Here is an 18812-nt window from a genome sequence, read left to right as displayed (position 1 = left end):
TTAATATATTAAATGACAATGACTAAAAGTTATAAATCATAAATAATTAATAAAGAAGTAAAACCTTATGTTTAATATTAATTAATAAATAAATATTTAGCAAGGTTTGTATATGTAAATGATCCGTAGCTGAAGTTGTTGTAGCGAGGCTAAAAACTTTAATTTAAAAATAAGTCTTATACGTGATTAAAGGAAATACGAGGTTTTAGATTGAGTCATGAAATTTTCTCATTTATACGGATTTCATTTTAAGAATGATCTTTAGAGCTCCTAGAATGAAGAATGAAGTAATCCAATTTAGTGTTAAAAATAAATAAATAAATAAATTGTAGATGGGCCCGGGGGGGGGGGGGTAGGCCCAATAACACAATATAGAAAGTGAATAGAATGTTGTGTATGTATGTATATGTATATGTATATGTATATGTTATATTTATTGATTCGAAGTCTCCACCAATCCCGCCTGCCTTAACCCCCCATTCCCTTCCCGCTGTTTCCTTCTAACTGCCTGCCGTCCACACAAACACACACTGCACCTCCGGCGGTGGTGGGTAATTGTTAAAGATGTCAATGTCAGTGGCTGATGATGTTAATTTGTCACTTCAAACTCCCATACCTAGAATCATACACCAATCTCAACCTTTAGGGTTACACATTCCTCTTATTCCTCATCGCAATCTGCCCATTTTCTTGTTTCCGGTTAGTTCATTCGTCTACCGGTTTCGTTTCGTATTTGAGATATTTTTAGGCCGATTTTGATCATCTCATTGATTGATTTTGTGGATTTGTTTCTGTTTATTATTATTATTATTATTATTTTCTTGTCTGTTTCAATTTGAACAAACATTGATTGTTGAAGAATGATTAGCCTAATATTGTTTGCTGAATTTAATTTATTCATTGTGTAAACCTTCTTATGGCACTATTAATAATTCAAAAGGAATGTTATCTTTAACTCTTTATAAGGTATATGTTAGTGTAGCTACAGAATTAGGGTTTTTGTGCTTCTCTGTTTAGGCCCATGGGCCTGGTTGTCGATTATAGCCGCCCGCACGTGCTCTTGGCCTTTTCTAGCTTAATGTGATCAACTTAGTGATTGCTTGGTTGTATTTATTATTAGGTTTTAATGGAAGATCACTTAAATAAGTCATCAACTTAAAGACTGTGAGTTATAGTCTAATAGGAATCTAGAGTAAACGTGCATAATGTAAAGCACTTAGCTTAAGCTTGTGCTCTTGTTCTTTACTTTGTTTATTATATACGCTTCACTTATTGGATTTTAGAATTGCTAGACATAAATGCCCCTCTTTGTCCTTAAAAATATAGACTTGTATAAATATAAATGTATCTATACATTTCCATATTCATATCCTTGCAACATAGGTCAAAGCATTCAAATGTATACTTCTTGTTTTTAATGATTGGAGAAATAAACGGAGGGTAGGAATACAAAATTGATACCGAAAAGTGAAAAAAAGGGTCAAGTATTGAGAATTGTGGAAGCAAGTTTGCAAGGCTGTTATTTTGTTCACATATTGCTTTTCTTATACATATACACTAAAAATGATCTTATATAAATGTGAAAAATAGGAAAACCAAGTTTTTGGAACTTTTTTGATGTGGATGCCTTCTTCTACCATGAAAATAAAGTCAAAAGGAGTTTAAATAATTTGAAAATCAAATATAAAGATGCAAATTTGAGATGCAATAGTTAGTCTTATATCAAAATGCTTTTAGGGAATATGGTTGTTTAATCATTTTAGTATACTGTTATAACCGAATACAATCAAAATTCAACACAATTCAAATTTATTTTTAATTTTAAAAGGTAACCAGTTCAGTATTCAAATCCATATATGGTGTTATCTTAGTACACTATTACAGTATTATTTGATAAATCATTATAATATATACTTCTAATGTTATCATTCATTATTAAATACTACATCAACTCCATATGGTAATTTTAGTTTTTCCTACTTTGTGAAACAGCCAAAACTAACTGTCCTAAATCCTAATCCTATTCTCCAAGGAAACATCAAAACTGAAGTTGTAAACGATCGTTCATTTGGGCCATCATCTTGTGGTGTTGGCAAAAAAAACAGGAAACCAAAGATTTCTAAACAGGGTAGATCTGGAAATCAAGAACCAAATGCAGGTGATACTGTTTAACTCGTATTATTTGCATTTACATATGTTCATTTGTTGAAAGTTTAATTTAAAAAAATGTGGTTTGTTATCTTCTATTTCAGACCCTTATGATCTTAATATAGCTGCTGCTTGTCGCTATGATAGTTCACTTGGTGAGTTTACATGCTGGTTATAGTTTCCAATTATGTGCACCTGTAACATGGTTATAAATTATGTGGTTATTATATTCTAAAGATTAAACTTTTTTGTTGTTGTTGACAGGACTCCTGACAAAGAAGTTTGTTAGTTTGATACAGGCAGACAAAGATGGCATTCTTGATCTAAACAAGGCTGCAGTTATTTTAAAAGTATGATCAGTTGCATGCTCTGGCTCATTCATGGTTTAGAGTAGGGACGTAAACGAGCCGAAATGTTAAAACCCACCCTGGCTTGGCTTGTTTATCTTAATCAGTTCAAATGTTGAGCTTAAGCTCGGCTTTTCAAAAGCTCGAAACAGCTTGTCCAGTTGGCTCACTTATTTTTAAAGATTCTAAATTTTTTATGTATTACAACACATATTATAAAAATTTGTATACAAACAATAGAATTCTTGTAAATTTGTATATAAATTTTTTTATGATTTAATATATTATAATTTAGGCTTTACTTGTAAATGATCCAAACGAGAGTTTTCAGCATTTTATTATTTTTTTCATCAAAAAGTGTCATACGGCTGTAAATCACAAATATATATAAAAATATGGGTTTTAACTTAAATGAGCCAACAAGCGGAGCCAGGAGCCGAAGCAACCTTGGCTTAGGCTCGTCTCGTTTACTAATGGGCCAAGAACGAGCAGTGAGGTTTTTTAACAATCCTAGTTTAGAGTCATTAAATTTAATTATGTTCACAAGTGTAATTAATGGGGCAAACAGGAATGGGCTGAAAAATAACCGGAGAAAACCTTATCCTTTTCTATTGTAAAGTTTTTATATGAGAAAAAAGAATGGAACTTGTGGGAAATTATAGGCTTCAAAGTTCCCAAATTTGGGAAGATTTGGAGAGAAAGTAACTTTTCCACACTTTTTATTGTAATGACAAAACTACCCTTGACGCTGCAAATAGATTTAGCTGTTTATCTATTGCATTCGAAATCAAATATTTTCCATGCATCAACAGAATTATTTATCTTTTACGTGTTTGCAGGTTCAAAAGAGGAGAATTTACGATATTACCAATGTACTTGAAGGAATAGGGCTAGTAGAAAAGGCTACAAAGAATCACATTAGGTGGAAGTAAGTTCTTTTTATCCTTTTGTTCCATACATTTGTGTTTATATTCATTTTATAATGCATTGATTTTTTATTAACAGGGGAGATAATACTTTATCACCACGTAAACAACTTGATGATGCAAAAAGATTAAAGGTATGTAAAAATACTACAGTTAACACAATAAGATAATATAACCTAAGTTTTAGATTATTTTATCATAACTTAAATTTTGACCTTGTTTTCATGACAGGCTGAGCTTGAACAACTATATGCTGAAGAATCCAGGCTTGATGAGTGCATCAGGTATAATTGGTTGCAAATATACGTGGCAACATGGGCAAAATGGGAAATATTTAATGGATAAGGGTGTAAATGAGCCGAGCCCGAGGTCGGCCTGACTAATTTGCAAGAGCTCTAGCTTGACTTGTCTAGAGCTCTACTACTCGATAAGCGAAGATCAGGCTCGTTTATTAAACAAGCTTATTTTTAGGCTCGAGATTGGGATCAAGGTAGTTTAAGCTTGGCTCAATTCGAGCTTTACCGAGCCAGTCTCGAGTAGCTCATGGGCGGCTTGGCTCGTTTACACCCCTATTAACGGATCAAAATGGGTTGGGTCGGTTGCTTGCTAACATCTTGTCATTTTTTTCTTTTGTCTTCTAAAATAAGTAGTTAATAATCTAGTATACTAAATACAGTTATAAAAGATATTATTAAAATAATAATCAAACGATTTGTAAGGTTATTGGCATTTTAATTTCACCTCTTCGACTAGTTAGCATTAACATGAAGCCAAATCTGTCTGGTCTGAGTTGATTTGCCATCTGTAGATGCAATATAAAGATTAATTGAAAATATATAAACCATAAATTATCAATATAACATCTGAGTCTTTATCCAGGGAATCACAAGCACGGCTCAACTCCATGGAACTCAACAAAGATTATCAAAAGTACGTTTATCTTGATCTTTATAATGCCTTTCACGTATAACAATCCGTATACTGCAATATGGTCAGAGTGGTGTAATTAAAATTTGGAATAATGGTATTTGATAGTTTGTTACTAGGGGTGTAAATGAGCTGAGCCGATCCGAATAAAAAATAAAGTAATTAAATTTCACCTTGTTTTGAGCTGTATATCTAAGGCTCAAGCTCGGCTCGTTTATTATTTATTAATCTATTTATATACATTTTTAATACTTTTCTAATATCTAATTATAAATTTTATCATTAATAATAGTATAATATACATAATATTAATAATTGTATAATATATATATTAGATAAAGATTATAAAAATAGCAGGCTTGTCTAGGCTCGTTAGACAATCGATAGGTGAAGCTTGGGCTTGAGCACACTTAAGTTTGACGAAATTACATATAATAACACGAACAAGAAAACTTTGTTTGTTTAATTGTCGTGTCTGATCGTTTGTTCAGTTAACGTTAAATGAACAAACACGAACATGCCTCGTTCGTGTTCACTTGGTTCGTTTATAGGCCTACGATTCCACCCATTGACATTTTGCTTGGTTTCTTTCAGGAATCTTTACTTAACAGGAGAAGATTTAAGGAATATTTCCTCTTTCAAGGTTTAATAAGTGGTTCCATTTATATCGGACTCCATCTTTTTTTAATACCCATTATTATAATATTACATTAATTTGTTGAGTGCAGAATCAGACTCTAATTGCAATAAGAGCACCGCGTGCTAGTTCTATTGAAGTTCCTGACCCTGATCAGGTGAATGTGCTTCATATGAAACATGGTTACGATTTATTATTATTATTATTATTATTATTATTATTATTATTATTACTATTACTATTATTATTATTATTATTATAATTATTATTTTGTAAGTGATTTTATTTTGATCTGATAATATTGACTTTGCAGGATAACGGTTTTTCTCAGAAACAATATAGGCTTATTGTTAGAAGCCATACAGGGCCAATTGATATGTATCTTATAAGGTACTGCTTTCATATTTTTCAAATGATATGCAACTGTAAGATATAATTACCTATGCACCCTTGTTACATTTTTTGTATATTTCTCATGTGCATTATTATGTTTTCTTTTAGTGAATCCGAGGAGCAGAAGAAATTATTAAATGAAAAAGCTCAAGAAGGTGGTAACTTGGTCAACTCAGTCAACTCCTCACACCAACATACTAACGTAGATTCAGTCAACTTAGCTGATTCCCAAATAAATGGGATTAAGAAGATAATCCCTTCACAGAATGATGTAAGCTCTACGTCATAATTGCGCTTTTATGTTAAAACAGTATTATTATTATTACATCAATAATTAATCTAAACGTTTGCAGATTGCTGATGATTACTGGTTCGGGTCAAATCCGGAGGTCAGTGCCAGTGAGTTATGGGATATGAACTTACCATAAAATACTAAAAGATTATGTGTTAGAAGTTAGAACTAATTTTATAGCAGAGGATGATGAAATAGGAAGGAAATAAGGCAAGATGATGAAATTTTTTTATTTTATTTTGGAAATAAAGGTTGTTTAAAAGGCTGTAGCTGTTTGGCAACCATGTTTACTTGTAACCCCTTATCAAAAGATTTATGATAATGGTTTATGGTTAGATTTGAGTTTTGAGATAGTAATACTTGATACGTGAATTCTTTGGAGAACTAATTTAAACCAATGTTGATTTAGATTTGCATTTGCTATACCATTTGTATTGAATCTGATAGTTATTATCAAAACATTAATTAAAATTGAATAAGTTGTGTTCTAACACAATGTGATTGTTGTTGAAAAAGTGTTTAATATGTGAATAAAATTGGATAGTTTTTCCAGTAGATGTGTAAAAAGCTGGAGTCGAGCCCAAGCTAGTCAAAGTTCGAGCTCAACTTTTTAGAACTCTGTTTCTAAAGTATGAGATTAGTTTGCAAATAGTTTTTTTAAGCTAAAGCTTAGTTAAACTTGACTTGTAATATTTTATATTTAAGTTATATTTTATCTATATTTGAAATTATAACCATTCATATATATGTTTATAGTTGTCGTTTTACATATACATTATCTATTTACTTAATTGTTTTTATCTTGATTTTATTAATATTATATATATATCTATCTATATAATTCCCTACCATAAAATCCTATGTGTCGCTCTCAGGTTGTTCCCCCATTTTCTAGAACCACCAGATTGTTTGATTTATAAATGGAGGCTTCTCATGCATTTCTCATGCATTTGACCCGAATTCGCGGGTATTGGTTTCACCAAACCCGGATAGTATTTAAATGGGTTATAACATCTCATTTATTTGTAAAAATATTTCATAATCAAACAATAGTTTTCACAGGTCATGGGTCTCACCAAACCCGGATAACCCTTAAACGGGTTATAGCATCTCATTTATTTGTAAAATAACCCTTAATCATCAAAGAATAATTTTCACGGGTTATGGGTCTTACTAAACTCTAATAGCCCTGAAATGGGTTATAAGATCTAATATATTGATGAACACTTTCATCATCAAACCATAATTTAATTTATCTGCTTTACATATTCTCAGTTGCTGGTCTATCATCTCCATCGTCGGTTAACTTCCGATACTACCCACCATTGTCAACTACATTAACGCCTTTTTTTTATTAGATAAATATTTGTGTTCATGTTTGTACATTTAAAATAATCAACATGCTCGTGTTCGTTTATGTTTGTTCGTTAAAAATATGAAAAACCTAAACATCTCAACTGATAAAATCCAAACATTAAAAAATATAATAACAAACTAATATATATGTATTAAATTAAAACAGAATTACGTTAAAAAATAAAATAAATCATCATAAAATAGCAAAACGATTAAAAACAAAATTTTAAATAAACTCCCGTAACACGATAGGATCAAGCTAGTATGTATATATATATATATTACATATTTTATAAATAATACTCTTTTAAGCCCGTATATCTAGTCAAGTTCAGTATGTGTGAAGTTCAAGCTTGTTTATTAAAAGGGCTTCAACATAGGCTCCAGCTCAAGCTCGTTTAAAATTCAAATTGGTTTCTCTTATCCTAAGAAGAGATTACTTATGGCCGGCAAAATCAACGTTGTGTAAAAGAATGGAAAGTAGCCACCGACTACTACTTTGAAGCCAATGTTTTTAGGGGTATCTCAATGAAAAGGAAGGAAATTGTTGGATGATAGATTAGAAGGAAATTCCAAACAATCCTAAAGAAAAAGAATTACAAAAAGATAACTCCCCTCAAGTCTCGACGAGCTTTCGGGCACCTCCAAAAGAAATTGTAAAAAAAATGAAAGCACAAAATCTCTTACCATGACCTCGCACAAACAATACAAATGGAAAATGATGGTGTAAGCCGTATTTGTGGAAGAAGTACCTTTTCATTAGTCCACACGTATGGCCTTATGTCATGCATTTTGTTTTATGAGGTTAGTTTTTTCTTGCCTATAAAAGGAAGGTTTCCCTCACTTGTAAATAATCCCTTAAAGAAAATTTAACTTCTTCCTCATATTTATCTTTTAATTCTGTATGGAATTTTTAATTCTATATGGAATTCTAGTATTCATTTTTTGTTCTTGAGTCGTCTCTTGCCTCTCTAATATATTTGTGCTTCTAGTTTTTAACAAACCGGTCTAAAGTATCTCACGAAACTACCCTTCTAGCTTTATATGATTGTGATATCTTACTCGAGAACGTTTTTTTCTACCTAAGATTAGTATTACAAGATCGAACAAAAAATCACAAATCTTATTCAAGTTTCTTTTTTAAAAGCTTATTTTTCTAATAAGCTATCTTTAGTTTATACATGATTGCAACTTGCAAGGATGGTTTAATTAAAGTCCAACCGCCGACGATATAGTGACGTTCACTTTAACAAACCCTTTTAACTAAAACCACTACAGTTAGTCTTAGTGCGACGATAAACAAACCCTTTTAACTAAAACCACTACAGTAGTCTTAGTACGACGATAGCACCCAAAGTTTATATCAAGATGCATCCAAATTTTAGATACAAATAATGTATATATGATTTGACACAACCTGTATATAAAACCTAGAAAACCACATGGTACAACCTTCCAATGCCCAAAATTTGCCTTCGTACAATAGGCGCTCGTGCATGTCGAGCAACAAAATTTTGACCCATGCCTGTCGCCTCACATGCATCTCATACCTAGACACGCCTTTAATCATGCAATGATATAAAAAAAGTAAAATGTTTTAAAGCAAGAAATAATACACAAAACACAAACATGTTACATTTATCAATTCAAACAACCTACATACTCACATTGTACAAACTATAAATTGTCAACAATCACATTATTCACCTGACGAGACACCTGTTTTCCTCGACCTAACACGTGTGTACACCTTAACACCTTCTTCCATAACCACCTCCTTTGGGAGAGGAGTCCTGGAGTTTTCTGAAGTGGATGGCTCGGTTTCCATCATCTCATCTTCATTAGATGTTTGAGATTTTGCCACCACCGCTAGGCTCTGTGACAACATTGCCTTTTGTGCTCTCAAAACATCAGCAGGAGACGATGGTGCTGGCGGCACTAGTGGTGGGGCCTCCGTATTTGCAGCCTCTCGGTGAGGAGTTGAAACAGATGATGATGAGGTAGGAACAAGAGATGATGGGTCCTTGGTTTCCAGTTGAGTAATGACGGGCCCGCGGTGGTTTAGTGCTGGTGTTTGAGGTCTACTAGTTTGAGGCTGCACCTTCAAATCCTTTAATTAGTATCATAAAACATAACCATAATAATAATAATAATCCAGGTTATAATAATCTAAAAGACTCAAGTTTTAAAATCATGCACTCGTCAGCTTAACGAGGATGATGGCTGACTATATGCTAGTTAAAAGAGGCAATTTTCAACCACTTGCATATAATATATGGGTTGATTTGGTTTGGTTTAGAGGTGTAAAAAAGGCATGCCGTGTGAGCTACTCGAGACTGGCTCGCTAAAAGATCGATTCAAAAGCTTAAACGAGCTCGAGCTCTATAAATTTATTAAAATGTCAAAAACAAAAGTGTGGTTTCATGAATGAAATGCAAATCACTGATTTGAGCTTGTGATGTAAATATATAATAACCTGAGGGATTGACTGTGAAGCAATGTATTGGAGAACATCATATATTCTTGTTTGACCATAACTTGCGGCTCTTTGCCAGTACAAAACAAACATGTCACCAGCCTTCGTTTTTAGTTCCATTAAGTTACGGTCAATGTCGGTTTCATGTTTTGAAATGTATGGTCGGAAGAACGAATCGTAAACATAAGTTGTTCCCTGAAAATATTAAACCGAAACAGAAGAAAAACTTTAATGATCTAAACTTGACAAATATTATTAAGATTCTAGAAAAACATATATTTTACCTTTGTTTTGGGGTACCATAAGTATATGTAGAATGCTAATTTTGCTTCACTGTACATTGGAACCCTTCAAAAGTAGAACAAAAAATCAACTCAAATGTAAGAAAAACGAACCTAACGATCAGAGGTGTAAATGAGCCAAGCCACTAGTTAGCTACTCGAGATCGGCTTGCTAAAAGCTCGAATCGAACCAAGCTTAAACGAGGCCGAGCCTAAAAGTAAGCTTGTTTAATAAACGAGTTCGAGCCCAAGCTTCACTTATCGAGTTCAATCTGGCTTGCAAGCCTAACCGAACGTATTATTTATATATGTTTTTTTGTATAATGTCTCTAATATTGTTTAACGTCTAGATTATGGTCTTACCATGAAACAAACGTGTCACCAATCCGTTCACAAACAGTCAATACAGCAACTAAGATCCTGAAAACATGACTATATGGTTTACGATCTAATCATGTGAACCAACTAAATTTACACGTTTAATACCAATATTGACACCAGAAACGAAGTTGATCAATATCAGGCTTATTCATCTCCACTGATTTATAGCACTCGTATGCTGGATATGCATATCCTAAAACCATTCTGCATGCAATTAAATAATTATTATAAATTTATAATTCTTCATTAATGAAGAAAAATGGGTTTTAGATTAACATACACGAGCCCTCTGGTAAGAAATGATCCAATCATCTTGTAATCCTGTCAAAGACACTAAACACAGCATGCAAAATATACAAATAAGTTTAAAATATATATATATGTATATATATATAAAATTATAAACAAAAAAAGATAATATACAAATAAGTTATTTCAGGCTTCTCCAGATGCTAACTTTGATCCAAAAGTACAACGGTACAGCCGCAATGTTAAACTGTTTGTAACTAAATATTGAAGCACAGAACCAAAAAAAAGTTATGTAAACATAAGGCTGTAAACGAGCCGAGCCGAGCCAGGTTGGGCTTATGCCTGGCTCGTTAATCTTAACGAGTTGAAGGTTGAGCTCGAGCCGGCTCGGCTCGTTTATATCATCGAGCTGAAATGTTGAGCTCGAGATCGGCTCGTAGCTTGTTAAGACAGCTTCTTTATCTTTTAAAATAACTAACTTTATACTTAATTACTTATTCAAATATTGATAAATATATAAACTACAAAATTCCATTTTTAACATACATATAAAGCATTGGTATATATAAAATCTACAAATTTCTATTTTGAACATACACATAAAGCATAATCAATAAACTACATAATTTATACACATTAACAGATGGGTTATGATTTCGGGTTGCAGTTTATATATAATAAAATTTGGGCTTTTGTTTAAACCCCGACCAGTGAGCCAACAAGCTCTTTAAACAGCTCTACCAACAACTGCTAATTATCATCAGACTGGGCTAAGCTGAACCAGGTTAGGCTCGGGCTCGGGCTCAGTAAAGTTATCTTAACAAGCCAAGCCGGATTGTAGTCGTTTTATGTTAACGAGCTGAAATGTAGAGATCGAGCCACTCTTGGCTTGTCGAGCCAGCTTGTTTATTTTAAAGAAAATAATTTCACATATTTATACATATTGATACATACAAAAAGAACAAAATTGTATTTTTATCATATGCATAATACCCTCCTCAGAGCCTACCATAGCTTTGCTATTGGTGGGATATACTGAGTACGATGATGATGATGATGATATCATATGCATAATGCATAGTTAACAAACAACAATAACAATAGTTCATAAATAGCAAAATTAGGGCTTTAATTAAACGAACCAGCAACACGAGCTGCCGGCTTTTTGAACAGCTCTGTGTAAGAAGTGCTAATTCAATTATAATTATCAAAAGAAAAATCTTAATTTGTTATTGCATGTTGTCTAATTAGGTATGCAACAGAAAGCTTATCTTAAAATAGAGACAATAATATTCTTCTTATCCATTAAAGGAATCACATTTTATAATATTAACAAGTTTCCGAACTACGCCTGCACGTTTAGAATCCTAATAATTCCTAAGCGTATGCAACACGATACACTAATTCAAATTCACTGACACCAGATTAATAAAACCTAAAATTATCAATTTCAAGATCGAATTGAAATTAAAAGTCTCCTCAATTAAATTAAACATCGAATAGAAGTTACTCTTACCTGACGTTTTACTGAGCAGAATTGGGTTGAAAACAGGTAGATTGAGTAATCGTGGAAGTGTTGGTTCAGAATCCGGTGAGTGGCGCCGCCGTGATGCGACGGTTGACGGAGGAGGAGAGAAAGGATTTTGAGATAGATGTTTGATGTGTTTCTTTCTTTCAAAGATAATTTATATATGTAGGTATACATACTAGTATGCTTAGGAAATAAGATATTCTTAATAGTTTTTTTTCCTTTTACATGATAATAAATAATTAGTAGATTAGATTTGATAAAATAGTAAATATTGACATGTTTATGATCATGGTATTTTTAAAGATTTTTTTTATCTATATAGTTTGGTATGGATTTCTAGTTCATACTTTTACTAAATATTGTGTTGCGAAGTGGAAGAAAGACATAATAAATGGTGGTTGCGTCGTGTGATAATATTTTTTCTTTGATCTTTAGTATCGCAATTTTAACACTGTTATTAGAATGTTCATATGATTTAAAGAATACTTTGTAAATGAACTTGAGGTAGGGGTGATAATGGGTCCGGTTTGGGATACTTATAGGTAATCGACTAATCACGGCCCCATACTGAATTATAAGAGTTTGTCCCATACTAGTCCAAAACCAGTTGCGTATCAAGCATATTTTTGGGTTTCAGATATACCTGTTAGTTTATTAAAAATGCTTGTTGGGTATGCCAGACCAGATCCGTCAGGTATCTATCGGGTAACTATTTGAGAAGTTTGGTGTAGAAACACCGGTCCATTACTTATTAAAAGGCTAATTTGATAATTTTATTTTTAAATCAATGTTTTAACTTTTAAAGATATGATTTAATAAGATTTTTTTAGATAAGTCTCATTGCGAGTCTTTGTAAATGATTAGTAATACACGGTATTTCATAAGCTATCATTATTTTATATGGTATCAGAGTTTTATGTTTTTACAATTCTCTTTTCTCTTTCTTTATATATATATATATATATATGTTAATCATTTTTTTTTGCCACCATTGGTTTGCCATCGATCATCTTTTCACCCATCTTCGTTGGGTGTCAATTTTCATAATCTTCTTACCCTTACGCTTCACCCTCGTGAACAGGGGCGAAGCTTCCTTAGGGCCGGGGTGGCCCTGCCCCTCCTGTTTTTTTGCGCGATAGTGTAAATCGATCTTTTTTTCGTCCGAAATTTTGTATACGTAGTGTAAATTTACCCGTTCTATACCGAAAATTTGAGGCCGCCCCCCTAGTTTATGATTTCTATAATACATTTTGAGTCCGGTCCCGCCGACAAACTCGTCCAAGCTTCGCCACTGCTCGTGGATGCTTTATACACACATATGTAGATTAATTTTAGTTCTTTTTCTCTGATAACGGTCCCTTCATTTTATAAACCACATAACAAAGTAAAACAAACACTAACCCTAAATATTAAAACCGGAACACGCTTAAATCATTCGACGATTCTAAATTTTAAAACCGTAAAAATACGTCAAAGCTGAAGAGTAAAAACCGTAATATTGATTGAAGTAGAGATGTAAAATCTTATAAGCACAACAACACGAATACATGTTGATAACTTGATATGTGTAAATAAAGTTGTATTGTTATTTGTTTCAAGCTAGACATCGGACTGGAACCTACGTCTAGCTTGAGGGGCATGTCGGCAAACTATAAATTAAGCAAAATGTATTAGTTATGATTTATTATAATTATCTCTATCATAATTATGTGATATAAATTACTTAGGTTCCTTTATAACTATCCCATTACACTTTTGTAGATTGTAATAATATATAAAACATCACATGATTTTTATAGGTAAAATCTTGTGTTATGAACTTAAACTAGTTAAAAAAAACTTATTTAATTGGAAAACCGTACAAAGTTATATTCTGAATCGGCCATGTGATGGTTGGACGGTGCAATGGTGACAGCACTATCGTAGTAGATGGCCACTTTTACCATTTAAACAATAACAAATTTTGACGTATCATATGTATGGATTTACCTAACTTTACACTTTTATAATAAGCTAGTCAAGCATAGAGGCCCAAACATCAATCATAGAAAACAAACATAAAAACATTTAAACCAACATCTACCTTCTTCATTGCCCATGAACCATAGCGTAAGTAAAGATGAGGCACCAGCGACCTTTAATTTAAAAGCGGAGATTTTGGGTTCAAGTCTCATCTGTACAAAAAATAGGGGGCTTTTGGTTGCCTAGAGGTCTTCTCACATATGGTGGGTTTTCTCCGATACTCATGGAATGGAGATGAGTAGGTGAGCAGGGAGCTTCTGGTTGGCCAGGGTTTTCTCATCTATGGTGGGTTTCCTCCAGAGGGTGATCTCCGGTACTCAGGAAATGAGATGAGTGGGTGGACCAGTGGCTGATCAGTGATCTAAGTTAACCGTTAAAAAGTATCTACCTTCATTGATACCTAGATCGTGAAGTTTAATTTGAGTCCTTTAATCTTGAAAACACACAATAATGAGTTTACAGTAAGTTTACTATGAGAGTCTACTACAAGAGGACTAAGATACTTAAAACCATACGATATATATATAAACGATGAATTAAACTAGCCCTAAAAAACAAACACCGAATAACAATCTCCAAGTTTTTCTTTTTTAATTAAACAGTGGGATTTTATAAAAAAAATTAAGTATCAAGCAGCTAAAAAACAACATTCTCTAGCCATATTATCATGATTTCATTTATCCATGCACAAAAAGACCATGAATATGGTCAGGGCTGATTTGGGGCTAAAAGCAAAAAAGAAAAAAAAAACAAAATAAAAAAGAACGTCGACAGCAGGGTTCGAACCTGCGCGGGCGAAGCCCAACAGATTTCAAGTCTGTCTCCTTAACCACTCGGACATATCGACATTTTTGATTGATCAGCATTGTATTATCTATAATAGACTACTATAATGTAGTTATATTATAAGTAGGGTTAGGGTTTTAAGGTTTCTTTGCTGCAATTCCTTCCGTCACAGAAGAAGAAGAAAAAAGATGTTGTACATAATCGGACTTGGATTGGGTGACGAAAAGGATATTACACTGAGAGGATTAGAAGCCGTGAAGAAATCATCCAAAGTGTACATCGAGTCATACACTTCTCTTCTTTCATTCGGCATCTCCCAAGATGGCATCTCCACCCTCGTATTTACTTCTACTTCTTACACTTATTATTATTAGGAAAATGTTGAATGAATTTTAGTCTCAGATTGGGTACTGCGTAGTTTAATACAACCCATTTTCAGTAAAACATAAATGCTGCTAAAAAAAATAAAATAAAATTAATACATAAACACTTGTATACTGTGCTAATCATATATGGTTAACACAAAGAGAGACAGTGACATAACTGTTATCAAAGTTAAATCAGTAGGTACTTGTTTTTTATGCCATTACATGACCGTCTTTTGTGTTAAAGTAAAAGGAATAAGTGCATGTTTATACGGCCGGTTTGGCTGCTTTAAATTACATATGGTCAGGTACACAGTTCGGTTTTTACGGTTTAATGGTTTGGAACTTGGAAGCTAACTGGCTGTTTAACATTTATAATTTATTTTTTAAATATAAAGTTATGTATTTTTTTGGGGTGTGAAACCGACAAATCATAAAACTGTGAAACCAGCTGGTTTGGCCTAAATTTTCGTCAAAACTAGCGAACCGGACCATGAACACCCTACTTCCTATACACCCTTATTTTGATCACCCTTATATTAACTAACTATCTCATGTTTTTTTATAGTTTCACAACATGTCAATGTTCTTAATTGTTGTAATCTGATGACTATTTGTTATACACTCATCATTCCTCAAAGAACAACAAAAAAAGCCCACTCTTTGATTTTTTTTTTCTTATAATTTTTTTGTGGTTAATTTGCATTCTAAGTAATCATTTGAAGCTAAAACTGATATACTTTTGTTATAGGAAAAATTGTATGGGAAGCCGCTTATTGTTGCAGACAGGGAATTTGTGGAGGAGAAGGTGGATGATATGCTGTCGGAGGCTCATGAGTTTGATGTTGCTTTCCTTGTTGTTGGAGATCCTTTCGGGTAATCACGCGTTCTTTGAGTTGTGGCTTGGGAGCCTAAATGAGCCTATTATTTATACATATATAATAAATTTATCTTTTGTGTTATAATATATCCACAACTAAATAAAAATACTATTATACATAATCAAATAATAAATACTATTATACTTAAAATTGTGACAAAAATCATGACATAATGTACATTTTGTTATATATATTAAAATTAAATTATAAATATATGTATATATCTATGTGTATAAATATAAATAGTTATATATGTATATAAAAACATAATTAAGTATTTAATAAATTATAAACGACGAGCTCGGGCTTAAAAAGGTTTTATCAAGCCAAACTCGAGCTTTAGACAGGGTTTGATATGAGCTGAGTTCAAGCTCTCTTAAGTTAAACGAGCCGAGCTCGAGCTTAGGTGAGTTTGGGTTCGGCTCGACTCGTTTACACCCCTCGGGCAGCAACATATTACAAGCAAAAAAGTCAAAGATAGTTTCTACATACTTAATTTTTTTCCATTATATAATTTTTTCCAGTGTTCACATTCTTACATTACATGTGAGTTCAAACTTTATATGACAGTCTTTTAATCACCATTAAAAATATTTGTGAAAACAGAGCCACAACACACAGTGATCTAGTGGTACGCGCAAAGAAAATGGATGTGGAAGTTAAGGTGATATATAACGCTTCGGTTATGAATGCGGTTGGAGTATGTGGTTTACAACTTTACCGTTATGGAGAGACGGTTTCTTTACCATTCTTCACCGAAACATGGAGGCCCGACAGTTTTTATGAGAAGATTCAGAAAAATCGAGGGCTTGGACTACATACTTTGTGTTTATTAGGTAATTATATTGTTATTCTTATAATCTTGTTATTTAAGGTAATAGTTAATTACACGTAGGCCTGTGAATGAATCGAACGCTCCGTGAACTATTTGGCGTGAAGTTTGTTTATTCAATAAACGATCAAGCATGACATTTTTTTTGTTAATTTAGTTAATTGAACAAACATTTTTGTTAGTTTATATTTGTTTTAAGTGCGTTTGTTTATATATTCACTTTAATTTTTTTAGGTCGTTATAATTTAATCTAGTTGTATGAAATTATAATATCACCCATTACAATTTACTTATAGTTGGTGTTCGTTCGTTTGTGAACCGTTCGTTTATGCTATTAAGAAATGAAGACGGACGCACTCATTTTCTTAACAAACGAACATGAGCAAGAAAACCTTGTTCGTTTATTTGTTTGTGTTCGATCATTTACTCGGTTAAAGTTCAATGCGAACACGAAGAAACTCTGTTCGTGTTCTTTTTGTTATTTTACAAGCCTAATTACACGGTGGTCTCTGCCTTAAGGCTGTATTGTTGTTTTAGTCCTTTGTTTCACCAACAGGTGTTTAAAATTCTGTTAATATAATGTGAAACGATTGTCGTACCCTTATAGTTAAACTTAAAAAAAAAACCCTGAAGGACTAAACCATATGGACTGTTCGTTTAATTTCTAAAAAGGACCAAGCCTGCAGTATGGCCTTACCACAGGGACCATTCGTGTAGTTTACTCTTCAAATTGGTATGATCATAGTTAAAAAAACATACTAGTTATTTAGAAAAATCAAGACCAAGGACAAAAAAAGTTATTACGGGTCAACGCAACCTGACCGAAACTTATTTGACTCATTTTGAAACACATGTTGACCTATTAGCCAACTTGCATTGCAGATATACGCGTTAAAGAACCATCTTTGGAATCATTATGCAGGTAAGGATACAAAAACCAAACTTATAGCTCCATTTCTTTCTAGTTTCTAGCAGAACGCTAATGTCGTTTTTTAGAAGTTTTATGTTTTTTTAATAATATTTCAGAGGGAAAAAGCAGTATGAGCCTCCGAGTTTTATGACAATTGGTGTTGCTATTGATCAGCTTTTAGAGGTCGAACAACTACGTGGAGAGGGGGGTAAGTTTTCGGCTCAGATCGCACCAAACCGAATATTTGGTTTTGGTTATTCAGTTTTGGGTTTTATGTATGGGTTCAGTTATGGGTCGGTTTTTTATTTTACATTTTGGCTTAAGATGTTATGGTCTGAAGAAAAATAGCCCAAAATAATGAATTTGAGTCTGACGCTTTTGGTCTAATATTTTTGTTAACTACTTATTAATGAATTTGTGCCATAAATGATAAATCCAATTTCAAACGTTCAAACTAGTTCGGCGCGGTCTGCCGCTTCGGTTATCAAGTTCGTTTCTGTTTTGTAACGAGGTATAACCGAAACGAACATTAATTTTCATTTTTCAGAAAAATCAACAGTCGGTTTTATTTGTATAAATATAACACATGGACATGGCTTCATAAAGATGTTTCAGTATTACTTATGACAGTGTCAAATATCATTCAGCAGTAAAAAATTAAAGAAATCTTGTGACCTTGATTTTGTTTGTATCTGACAGCTTACGGTGAAGACACTCTTTGTGTCGGTTTTGCGCGGCTAGGAAGCGAGAATCAAATGGTGGTGGCGGGTTCAATGAAGCAGTTAAGGTCGATTGACTTTGGTGCGCCTCTTCATTGCCTCACAATAGTTGGCAAAACTCATCCTGTGGAAGAAGAAATGCTTGATTTCTATAGAAGTTGAAACATAATATTGATATAATACTTCAAATTTTGTAGCTGAATGTACTGATTATCAAGAATGTATGGTATTTGACTTCTATTATTAATGCTGCTGTTTAGTATGCTATTTTGAACATATACGTCTTTAATGGAATTATGCAGCAGCGAAATGCAAAAGAATAGTATTACGTTTGTTGACTTTAATCATGTATG

The 18812-nt window shown here is 32.9% G+C and overlaps 3 protein-coding genes and 1 non-coding gene across 4 annotated transcripts; 2 read left to right on the top strand and 2 right to left on the bottom strand.

The window, feature by feature from the left end:
• Positions 1–530: 530 nt before the first annotated feature.
• On the top strand, positions 531–5987 carry LOC143602022 (transcription factor E2FC-like). Its single transcript, XM_077079296.1, has 13 exons — positions 531–699; positions 1993–2158; positions 2253–2303; positions 2413–2498; positions 3335–3423; positions 3501–3555; positions 3653–3705; positions 4301–4351; positions 4943–4991; positions 5077–5142; positions 5299–5375; positions 5487–5649; positions 5732–5987. Exons 1-13 carry the CDS (start codon positions 565–567, stop codon positions 5804–5806), a joined length of 1116 nt encoding a protein of 371 aa, XP_076935411.1. The 5' UTR covers positions 531–564; the 3' UTR covers positions 5807–5987.
• A 2618-nt stretch (positions 5988–8605) lies between these two features.
• On the bottom strand, positions 8606–12041 carry LOC143613353 (putative HVA22-like protein g). The gene is made up of 7 exons (XM_077087104.1): positions 11930–12041; positions 10445–10497; positions 10270–10368; positions 10147–10203; positions 9787–9850; positions 9503–9697; positions 8606–9121 (listed from the first exon to the last, which is right to left on the bottom strand). The coding sequence occupies exons 2-7, from the start codon at positions 10474–10476 to the stop codon at positions 8726–8728; spliced, it is 843 nt and encodes a 280-aa protein (XP_076943219.1). The 5' UTR covers positions 10477–10497; positions 11930–12041; the 3' UTR covers positions 8606–8725.
• Positions 12042–14731: 2690 nt separating this feature from the next.
• Positions 14732–14813, bottom strand: TRNAS-UGA (transfer RNA serine (anticodon UGA)). Its single transcript has one exon. It is a non-coding gene; the product is annotated as a tRNA-Ser (tRNA).
• Positions 14814–14928: 115 nt separating this feature from the next.
• LOC143601929 (putative diphthine methyl ester synthase) lies at positions 14929–18789 on the top strand. Its single transcript, XM_077079228.1, has 6 exons — positions 14929–15090; positions 15869–15993; positions 16605–16834; positions 17713–17752; positions 17857–17948; positions 18440–18789. The coding sequence occupies exons 1-6, from the start codon at positions 14941–14943 to the stop codon at positions 18619–18621; spliced, it is 819 nt and encodes a 272-aa protein (XP_076935343.1). The 5' UTR covers positions 14929–14940; the 3' UTR covers positions 18622–18789.
• Positions 18790–18812: the final 23 nt, after the last annotated feature.

The sequence above is a fragment of the Bidens hawaiensis genome, unplaced genomic scaffold, assembly GCF_021521415.1.
Source record: "Bidens hawaiensis isolate Kalapana, Puna unplaced genomic scaffold, B.hawaiensis_p1.1 tig00000237_1, whole genome shotgun sequence".
Taxonomy (NCBI): Eukaryota; Viridiplantae; Streptophyta; class Magnoliopsida; order Asterales; family Asteraceae; genus Bidens; species Bidens hawaiensis.
This window is presented reverse-complemented; position numbering and strand designations above follow the sequence as displayed.

What these genes read in the sequence shown, in the direction of transcription:
- LOC143601929 (XM_077079228.1), top strand. Translation starts at nt 14,941, where the DNA reads ATGTTGTACATAATCGGACTTGGATTGGGTGACGAAAAGGATATTACA. An exon ending in AAGATGGCATCTCCACCCTC is followed by an intron (nt 15,091 to 15,868) that starts GTATTTACTTCT and finishes CTTTTGTTATAG; the next exon opens with GAAAAATTGTATGGGAAGCC. An exon ending in ACAACTACGTGGAGAGGGGG is followed by an intron (nt 17,949 to 18,439) that starts GTAAGTTTTCGG and finishes TGTATCTGACAG; the next exon opens with CTTACGGTGAAGACACTCTT.
- LOC143602022 (XM_077079296.1), top strand. Translation starts at nt 565, where the DNA reads ATGTCAATGTCAGTGGCTGATGATGTTAATTTGTCACTTCAAACTCCC. An exon ending in AAATCAAGAACCAAATGCAG is followed by an intron (nt 2,159 to 2,252) that starts GTGATACTGTTT and finishes CTTCTATTTCAG; the next exon opens with ACCCTTATGATCTTAATATA. An exon ending in GGAATATTTCCTCTTTCAAG is followed by an intron (nt 4,992 to 5,076) that starts GTTTAATAAGTG and finishes TGTTGAGTGCAG; the next exon opens with AATCAGACTCTAATTGCAAT.
- LOC143613353 (XM_077087104.1), bottom strand. Translation starts at nt 10,476, where the DNA reads ATGATTGGATCATTTCTTACCAGAGGGCTCGT. An exon ending in TTTCTTACCAGAGGGCTCGT is followed by an intron (nt 10,369 to 10,444) that starts GTATGTTAATCT and finishes AATTGCATGCAG; the next exon opens with AATGGTTTTAGGATATGCAT. An exon ending in TATGGTACCCCAAAACAAAG is followed by an intron (nt 9,698 to 9,786) that starts GTAAAATATATG and finishes TAATATTTTCAG; the next exon opens with GGAACAACTTATGTTTACGA.